This window comes from Chaetura pelagica, unplaced genomic scaffold (genome assembly GCF_000747805.2).
Source record: "Chaetura pelagica isolate M959 unplaced genomic scaffold, ChaPel_1.0 scaffold272, whole genome shotgun sequence".
Lineage (NCBI taxonomy): Eukaryota > Metazoa > Chordata > Aves > Apodiformes > Apodidae > Chaetura > Chaetura pelagica.
Genome location: NW_009952445.1, coordinates 358,604 through 368,836, shown reverse-complemented (window position 1 = coordinate 368,836; position 10,233 = coordinate 358,604). Strand labels below are relative to the sequence as shown.

General features: G+C 44.9%; 1 protein-coding gene across 1 annotated transcript; it reads right to left on the bottom strand.

The window, feature by feature from the left end:
• Nucleotides 1-2,469: 2,469 nt before the first annotated feature.
• Nucleotides 2,470-9,166, bottom strand: IGJ (immunoglobulin J polypeptide, linker protein for immunoglobulin alpha and mu polypeptides). The gene is made up of 5 exons (XM_010008520.1): nt 9,155-9,166; nt 6,582-6,693; nt 4,050-4,185; nt 3,163-3,243; nt 2,470-2,671 (listed from the first exon to the last, which is right to left on the bottom strand). The coding sequence occupies exons 1-5, from the start codon at nt 9,164-9,166 to the stop codon at nt 2,470-2,472; spliced, it is 543 nt and encodes a 180-aa protein (XP_010006822.1).
• Between the last annotated feature and the right edge of the window lie 1,067 nt (nt 9,167-10,233).

Below are 10,233 nucleotides of genomic sequence, written 5' to 3'. Positions count from 1 at the left end.
GGTCTTTAGTGCTGGGATCCCCTGTCCAGGCTTAGCATGAAGGACCAGCACAAAGTGGTATCCTGGGAGCAAGGGAACAGGTATTTGGGTGCACACCTGGGACTCTGAGCTTGGCAGCTTGTGAGGCTGAAGTTCTCATGTGCCACCAGCATGTGCAGGAGCCAGTACTGTGTGTTAACTGTGGGTACAAACCAGATTTCAGCCTTTCAATGCCCACAAACCTCCTGGCCAGCTTAGCAGTGCTGAGCCTGGGCTAGAAGGCCCTGAGGCTGGCTTGTGCTGCAAAGGTGGCTTGGTCACAGACCCTGGCCCTCCAGGGGGAGGCTTAAAACTCACTGGTTTTAAGCACCCACATTGGGCCTACTGCTTTACAGAATATAAAAGTCATATCTGATCTCTCTAAGGCATAACAGGCTGGGATCTAAAAAAAAACCAACAAAAAAACCAACAAAAAAACAACCAAAAACCACAACCCAAAAATACTAGCTGTTCTACAGCATTTTGACCTGTTTGTGAGGTTAGACTGTTATGCTCATAGCTGGTTTCTTTGCTGTATTCCCTACAGTAAAACAGTGTCTTTGGGCTCCAGGATTTGTTTCGTTCAGCTTTGATATGTTCTGTGGTTTCTGCTGCTAGTTAAACTTTTTGGTCCAACTGGAAACACAATTATGTGTCCATGCTTTAAAAGTCAGTTCTAACAAAAACTCATGAGAAATCCCTCTTTAACTCAACTTTGCATAAGCAACAGAAGAGTATTTAGACCAGGAAGAAAGACCTGGGGAGAAGTAAGTCTAGAAGTAATCAGTGAGGAGATGAAAGAACTGTAGTCTTATAAGTCTGAGACAAAATTAATTTGGCCCCCACAAGACTGTTTTGTCTTTAGGACAGACACCCCTGATATTTCCGTCTTAAAGGCCTGTTTTCCAGTGGTGAGGCACAATTCTGATCTGCAGACTTCAATTTCAAGAGTGATTTAGGTGATGCTTGGGTTTTTAAATTCTGATCCTGCCCTGACTCACAGGGCCTTGAAGCAGCTCAGTGATGCAGAGCTTATCCCAGAATCATAAACCAGCTCAGACTCAATCTATCATGGTTTCAGCAAGTGCACCATAATATTTCTACTGCAGGATTTCAGGAGGCTTTGGCTGTAAGAATAAGCAGTTATTTAGGGAGAGCTTCTTGCTTCACTGTAAAGGAGGAAATAATATTATAGATTTGGCTTTTTCTGATGAGTTTTTCATGAACTGGAATATAACACACAGACTGCTGCAGAAAGAAGTTTTATTTAATTTTTTACTAACAAAGCTACAATTATGGGAATAAGGTTTTTACTGTTTTATTAATTCAAATGATATATGCAGCTAGATTTTCAGAACAGCCTAAGGCTTTACAATCAACTTCTGACAACAATGAGAAACATACCAGCCATCCCAAACATAATACCTTACTCATATACCTGATGTCTCTGTGGGCAACTCTGAGTGTAATGCCTTAAATAAGGTCAGGTGCGATACAGAATTAGCTCCTTTATTTGATGAGGGTTTATTTTATGAAGAAGAAAAGACTACTGGTGTGAAAGAAAGAAGGAATCCCTAACTAGGGTCCTAGTCTAGCAACTGAGTCACCTTCATAGAATTTCTTGAAGCTTTAAATGCAAAATGAGGAGCAAGAAAAGAAACCTGAGCCAAATTGTGGGTTTTAATTAAATGAACTGAGAACAGGGGTGGAAGAAGGCAGCAGTATTAGTAAATAAGCATGGAAAGTGAAATACCTAACTTGTCCTAGGGGTACTTACTAGTCCTGGCACAGCTGAGGTCCTGGCAACCTTGCAAAGCACTTCAGGGTAGTGATGTCTTTTGATCTCTAAATGTATGTGAAAAGGAGAAGCTTGCAATTGTTGAAGTGCTGGAAGGAGCTAAAATGCCCAATTGTAAAGTAACTTGGAAATCTGAATTCCTGGTCCCATCCCTCATCTTGTCTCTCCAATGTGATTGTACAACAGCCTTCTACTAATGGCACAAATTCTGCTGATGTAGTCAAAGGGTGTTGTATAAAGGTAGTACATAGGTTTGCTTCAGGTTGGTCAGGGAGGGAAACACATGAACATTCCTACTGATGTCCATGGTAGGGAAGACAGTTGAAAAGATAGGTTGCTCAGTGATGTAAATGATGTCATTCCCATTACTTCAAGGTAATTACTGATTTACATCTGATGAGGATCTGGTGATAATATCTGAGACATAATCATGGCATGTCAGGAATGTGCCAGGGATATGAGAACAATCTGTATCAACCAGTAGCTGCTCTGGGGAGAAGGCACTGATGTTGATAACCAGATGGAGAGGCAGGTTGGCATTACTCTGGGAGCTGGTATTTTAGACACTGTTGCCCAAGTACTAAGGATGCTCTACATATATCTTGGAAAGGAACACTGTGTGTGACAAGGCACTAGTGGAGCAGTGGATTGAGCTAATCAGCATAGCAGGATGCTGGTGTCAGAGCTACTGGCACCTTTTGAATCTCCCCGCGGTGGAGGAAGGGGAGGGTTGTGGTGTAGCACTTGTCCCGGTTGTAGGTGTAGCAGGTCTCAGGTTCACTGCAGGAGTTGCCCGGCTGGACCTGGTATATCTTACCACCCAGCTCAGTTTCTACAGGCTCACAGTTTTTGCAGCTGGAAGAGATGGAGAAGAGAACAGGTGTTATGAGTTGTGATGATAAGGTATTGCCTGGTGAAACCCAAATCTTGCTGATCTGCAGGTGTGACTAGGAGGGTGCCATGGCCTTGCTAGGTTTTACACAGCTGGAACTCCCAGCCAGAGGCTTTTAGTCTTGTCAAACTGCTATTGGCAAGACTGGTTCCTAAAAGGGAGCCTTAAACAGCCAATATGTAGTTTACTGATATTTAAAACATGCAAGATGAAGAGCAGTAAGAATGCAATGGTCCCTGTAAATGTGAGACCTTTTAATGTGAATTAATCACAGAGAGAATAATTTCTTGTCTTACAACAGACTGTGAAAGCTAGGCTCCATGGGGAAACCTTCCCTCTGTCACCCTGCCTTGCCTTCTTTACTGGCCTTAAAGCACAGTTTTGAGCTGCTGTGAGCAATGCTGCAAGGGATGTTAAGTCTTGGGAAATTAGCTTAGTAAATAAAATTACTTACAGATCAGTCATGCGGTAGACAAACTTGGTTCTGAGTGGGGATGTGGGGTCAGAGATGTTTTCTCGAGCCTTCAGGGGGACTCTGCAAAGGAAGGAAGAGAATCACTCATGAAAACTGCTTATTAAGCAGGGCACTACTCTGCTGTGAACAATTCTCAGGTCTTGTCTTGTTCTTTAGGTTATTTCCATTCCAACCCTTCTCCATAGCTAAGCACAGGAAAGGCAGATACTGGCCCTTCTGTGGCCTCAAAAGCAGCAACTTCTGAAAGAGTCACTTTGAGAGTGCTCATAATATTTTTTTGACTCTCAACTGGCAAATGCCTAGGAAACTTGGAGGAGAGAGACAGAGGTTTAATTAGCCTTTATCCTGTTGTGAGCTCTACCAGAACTCCTGCAGCTCTGAGCCTGTACTTAGTCCATGTTTCCAAGAGGCATACACACTTCTGTGAGGTCTGTGTGAATAAAGAGGACAAAATCCTACTCTTGAACTGACATCTGTCTCATAGGGTTAACCTTTTCTCATAATTTAGGTATTAACTAGCTTTCCCAGTCTATAAAATAGCAGACTTGCTGTCAGATCTGTAAATGAGTTGGGCCAAATTTGGTTTCAGATTATATCAACTCAACTTCCCCAGCCTATTTTGTAAGGCTGCTACTGCACTGCTTAAAACATGGAGATGCTTTTTGTATCTGAGGGGACAAACACCAGATAGCTCCTGTGAGCTAGAGAAACACAAAGCAAAGGGAAATATTCCAGAATACTCTGAAGCAGCCCACAGGAAAGCCAGTTCACTTCATTAATGCCAGGACATGGGAAACAATGCATAGAACAGGGAATTCCTACTACACAGATAGGAGATGGAGTGTTACAGATGCTCTGCCACTTACAGGATGCGTATGTTTCTTTCCACAACTTCTTCATCAGGATTTTCTTTGGAGGGGATGAGCTTTGAGGTGACTGTTACACACTGACACTTGTTATTGACCAGCACGTTCTCCTTGTCCTCTGGTTCCCGTGGATAACCTGGAAGCACAGGATACACAGTCCTAGAGTCAAGAAGAAAATCCTTGACACCTGCTCTAGCAGAGAGCCAAGTAATCAGAATGCCAGAACTGCACCATTCTAGCATGAGGGTTGATTAAAGTCCAGGCTGCTACAGTTGCAAATGACCTTCTTGACAAAGATGAATGAATCTCTCTTCCCTGCAGGCTGCAGTAGCTGCTGTGTGTGGAGGTGATGGGACCGGGGAAGAGAAAACAATTAACCTGGCACTGTGTGACTGGTGGGAGGCAAACATTCAGGGGTTTCTCATTACATGGGAAGCAAATCCTCTTGCAAGCCTCCAGCTATACCTGGCAGCTGAAGTGCTGCTTTTTCCCCCAACAGTGGAGGTTGCACCAGGACTATTGAGCACCAGGACTATTCTAGCAGTCCAAGCCCTAGTTTGGACCTGGCCTCTAACTAAGTGTCTCTGACCTTGCCAAGGTGGCAGGTGTCTCAGTTTTCCTTGAGGAGTGTGTTGTCCTTCATGTCCCTGGAGGAACAGATGCCAAAAAGCACTACAGGACCCAGCAGGAAGGCTCCATTAGGAAGAATGGAGTTTCTCCCTTAGGAAGAAAAGGACTTTGCCCCCTTGCTTTGGGCAGTGGAACAAGGCATGTAGATGTTGCCCTTCCTCCTGCTCTCACAGTTTTCTATTTCCCTCTGCAGCATGTGCCCACTGAGCCCTTCTTCTAGTCTTTTTCTGCAGAACATGCAGCACAACTGGCCAGCTGTACAGATGTGCACACAGTGGCAGGCCAGACCCTTTAGTGTCTGCCTCCTTGAGTCTTGGCCTTTCTTTCATCTTATAGAAAGTTTCTGGTTTCTTGTCCTTCAGGTAGTTCTCCCTCTGTCTGTCACTGTGTTCTATATAACATTGTGTGCAATTCTAAGCCCTTAATCCAAAGCAAATACTCAAGCCAGATCCTATAGGCTTTGTTAGTTGTCCCAAAATCTTTGGAGTAGGTTTTAATTACTCTTCTAAAATTATATTAATATACTCTTTTATAAATATGTTTGTTTGGGGGAGTTGACTGCGCTCTAAAAATATTGTTCTGAATTAATTTGTTCTGTAATGCTCTTGGCTTCAGTAACTGTAGAAAATACTAGTACTCCCTGTGTTGTTTTTTTTAAGTAAAATTCCAAAGCTGCATGAAAGATAGTTTTATCAGCAATATTTCCATGTATCATTCATAAAGGAGAAGGCAGTTAAATCTAAAATTTCTCAATGCCCTTCTGACTTCCTGCAGGTTGGGTTTTCTGGTGCATTATTTACTGCAGTATTGTGTCCCTCTCCTTCTCAACACTCAGGCAGAGATTATTTTGACAAAATTGTTCAGCCTCCAATATTGGGTCATCCTGTAATACACTGAAGCCCAGGAGAATCCAGCTGCAGCATAGTGAGGAACCAAATGCATTCAAAAAATGTCTGTTCATGCTCTGCTGTGTGTGCAAGTGGCTGCTGTAATAGTGTAGGAAAGAGCCTCACCTGGCCCCAAAATACATTAATTTCTACATAAGTAATAAAACCAGCAGTCTTATAGGTGCATGTAACTCAGATATTACTTCCCCTATAAGCTACCTATATGAACAGGAAAAAATAGACTGGACTCTGCATTGAACCAACACAGTGTTTGTTTTCTGCCTTGCCAGCTACTGGGTTACACATCTGGACACTTGTCCCAGGAAGCAGTACTTTCCAAGGACCTGCCTGGGTAAGCAGTAAGATGCCCTTTCCCAAAAGCTGGAGGAAATGAAGGGATGATGCTCTCTGTCCTGTTGGTATGGTCATCCTTCAGCATGGCCTGAATCCTGCAGGCCAGATCCACCATGAGGACAAGGATGACTTTAGAGTATCACACGAAGCTCTGGCATCAGTACAGTCACCCACCCATGAGCCACACTGGGGAGTGTGCTGGGATCAGTCTGAGCTCAGTTTCAGTTGAGTCATTAAGGAATTCAGTGGAGTTACATGATAAACTACAGTTTAATGGGAAACAAGTTGGCTGTAGCCATGTGACAGGATTACCAGGAAGATTTTAGAAGCTTTGAATCTAGCAGGTAGAAGCCTTGCAAGCTGCCTAGCACTGCAGAAAAGCAAGCGTGCATGTTTGTGGTTTGTTGCTTCAGAAACTCAATCAAAAATGGTCAATCATAGCCTTAAATTTGCAGCTAGTCATCAGCTCGTTAGCCTCAAGGCAGTTATTAAAAATGGCTCTGGGGTGCAGAAAGACACTGGGGTCTCCAGGCACCACTGAAGCAAAACTGCTTGAGCAGGCTTTGAGGTCTGATTTTTTACTTAAAATTATTGACCCATCACACAAAACCTGTCACTGTTACCTAAGCACAGCTTTCCATGATCCTCATTTTCCACCTACCTGCTACCAGGATGACCCCCAGGGAGACGGCCAAGGCCACGCACAGCAACAAAGAGCTCTTCATCTTGGCTTCCCTTCTTTTGAAGAACACAAGTGGAGAGCCTGTGCCTGCCTATAAGGGCGTGTGCAAATGATACAGCTGTTTGCTTCCTAAAATAAACAGCCCAGCCGTCTAGCACTGACCGTAGAAAACGTGGCGGGGGACTGAAACCAGGCCTGTTTGATGCACCAAGACCTCTGGCTTTCAAAGGTAAAGGGGGGCAGGGGGTTGCACTATTACTGTGCATTTTGTTCTGTTCATCACCAACAAGCAATGAAGCTGCTAAGTGCAAGGGAGTGCACAACCACCCTGGTCCTCAGGTACTAGTTTTGAGAATTCGGACTTAGAGATCACATTACTCAGAGAAATTTATTTCAGGCTTCAAGAGCAGAATCCTCTTTGTGGCAGATTCTGTACAAACACATAAGAAGAGCTCAACCTGCCTCCAAAGAGCTGGAAGCAACAACAGATCTGTGGCAAAGCTGAACTCTTCAGCAATGCCCACTGCATCAAAGAGTTTCTTTCCTTATCAATGGAAAAGAGACTCCATGGGATTTGTGGTATACAAGTCAGGTCCCAGCCAAGCTCTGAGGTATTGTGTGAGCAGGCTTTTTCTGAAGGAGGGGACTACTGGAGACAATGTGGGATATTTTTGTTCCAGATTTGGGATCACTTGTGTGACTCTGAAAAACAAACGCTGCGATGTAACTTGTAGTGACTAGAGGTGTCTCTGAAGTGTGTGTGTGTCTTGCATAGAAAAGGCCACGTCAGAGAAGCCCAGTCTTAGTAAGGGCCTCCAAACACCTGCATTAGGGGCCAAAAGAGGAGGCAGAGCAAAGTATGATGCTGACAGGCCCATTCTTAGCCAGGGTTATTGCATCAGTGTTTCCTGGATTTCTGCTACCTGCCATGTCTGTTTCTTTCAATTAACACTTGATAAATCTCACTGTGTGCTCCAGCTTTTCCCTGCACAGGAGGGCAGCAGCTCTGTGACCCGATAAAGGCTTTTCACACAACCTAGAGCTGGTTGCTCTTGCCAGGCTCTCTGGAGACCGAAGTAATTAGACAAACCCTGCCAGGCATCCCAGTGCCAGAAGGGCAGCCTGTCACCTTTCAGACTGTCTTCAGAGCCTGCTGGTTGGGTCTCTAATGCTAGAGCTGTTAGACTTGTGTCCTCAGCTTTTTGTCTCAGGACAAACTTATCATCTGGCAGTTGCATGATGCAATGAGCTTTTGCATTACATCAGCAGTGCTCAAGTGCAAGGTTTCCCCTGGGAGGTGGTGGGGGATGATGGGTACAAGCCCAGCTCTTCACAGGGCATCAGATTATGTCATGATTCTCCTTTACAAACCTTCTTCTCTCACTAGGGCTCCATCTTTAGGAGGGCAAAATTTGGTTTTGTTTCCTTTCCCCCTTCCGCAGAAAGTATTGCAAACAGTTTTACGTGGAGCTCTTTCCTGAAGCAGCTGCAAGATATTCCCTGTGCCTCACCTTTTGCAGGTTAAAACTATACCTGGCTAACCCCAGGGCAGGGGAGAGGGGCAGGTAGGGGCTTCTATCTAAAACTAGGATATTTTTTAGAAATACACAAGAGGAGGGGATGAAGGCAGCAGAAAAAGAAGAGGCAAGTTCTGGTCTGTTTTGCCAAACTGCATTGATAGAAATACAGTGCTAGTGAAATCCAAGCACAGGCACTCATGAGTATTTTCAAACTGCAGGGGAGAAACAGCAGAATTCTATTCTGCATGAGGCTGATTTCGGTGGTTTTCCCTGGCTGCTGGTGCTAAGCACATCTGAATTTCAGTTGCTAAATCTGCATGTCTGCATACAGTCTGTAGGGGGTGGTGGGAGAGCTATTTTTAGTCCCATTCAGCCACCTGCATGTCTCTGGGGGTTTCTGCCAAGCTTGCAAGTTCTTTAGAAGAAGGTTTGTTTTATGGACTATCCTTTTCTGTGTGACTTTTTGAATTTCCAGAACATTTCCTGGGGGAGTGAGTGTAAAGAACTGTGGTAGTTTGGCAAGGGGCTGGTAGACCCTCCCCATAGGCTCAAATTCTGAGCTGAGTGAGGAGCTAGACTCCCAACCTCACTGTGAGGCAGAGGCTAAGGGAGGAATAATTGAACATTTGAAAAGAAACAGGAACCAGCCTCATCATCCCAGTCTCTTTACTTGTCCTGTGCCTCCAGTTGGCCCTGGACATGCTGAACTGAGAATTTCCAATTAAAAAGCTGGGGATGGAGGTGCCTGGGTAAAGTGAGTCAAAATAGTGGTGCCTTTGTGTCCTTGCTACGCTGAGTGAGTGGAGAGGAGGAGCTGTACCAGGGCACAGGGTATCTCCAGAGAACACCCCATCCACTAGCAGTCTGGTCTGGTCTGTGGCCTTCTTTTAATTTGTCACTCAGAAGCAAAGAAAATGGTGGATGGAAAAAGACCTGCAGTGGTCACTGATGATGGCTTGGTAGTGGCAATGCCACTGATGCTTACAACAAGCTGGTGTCAGAAGTTTCTGATAACTGGATTAATTAACACACATTGGAGGTCATCTCTAGCTTCTCCAGAAGTGGAGGAGGTTTAAAAGTCTCGAGATGCTAATTATTTCCTGCTCTTAGAAACAAACCTTGGATTGAGAGACAACATGTCAATTCCATCCATGAGAGTCCAAGTGGAAGCTGGTCAGTTGTTAAGGCTCTGAGTTTCAAAACTCATTTGCCTTTGGAAATGGTGCCGTAGTCTGAGGCAAAAGGTATCTCTGGTCCTAGACCATATGTGGAAAATTTGACCCAGAGGTGACTATGTGGAGAAGCTGAGCATGTCTGAAAAAAAATGGTCTGAACTGAGCCTTGTCTGCCATCAGGTCCACCAGAACCCAAATGAATCACCAAAGACTCAGTGAAGTTGTGCATTCTCTCTGTTTTAGTTAACTTCAGTATTTGCTTGACACAAGAAGGTGGATAGAAGTATCTATAAATAAAACTGCACCTGTTCTGTGGTGAGAAAAAAGCACCTGCAGTTCTACACAGAACTCTAGTTGTTGGGACATGGGTCTGATTTAATTTATCAGGCTCTGGGTTTCTGAGCTTGAGCTAAACTCTGATCCAGGGAGCAGAGAGGACAGGGAAGCAGCAGCCTCCCAGCTTTGCAGCCTTTCCAACACAGACTGAAGGAGCAGGAACATCCCTGGGAAGAGACAGTCTGGTGATGGGAAGGACTTGGGAGAGCTGATCTATGTACTGCAGAAGTATCCAGAGAGGTTTTCAAATACTTTTTCTCTGAAACTTCGGTCTCGTTGCAGGGAACTGAGTCACAAGACGTTTCGGTTACGAGGGGACAGATGTCAGGTGTGCTTCTATCTTGGCTCTTTTCCCTTCCTCTTGCTGTTCTAAGATTACCACACCAAGACCAGTCGAGCGTGTCTGTGCTTTTAGGCGAAAAACCTCGGAGAAGGGGAAATAAAAAAGGAACTACGTGGTGCTGCTCATTGCTGGGATCTGCCAGGGCTGGAAAAACACCCGTGCTCGGTGTCTGCCCGGCTCTGGCAGCTCCTGTCGCTCCGAGGGAGGGAGGTAGGGAGGGAGGGAGGAAGGGAGGGAGGAAGGGAGGAAGGGAGGGA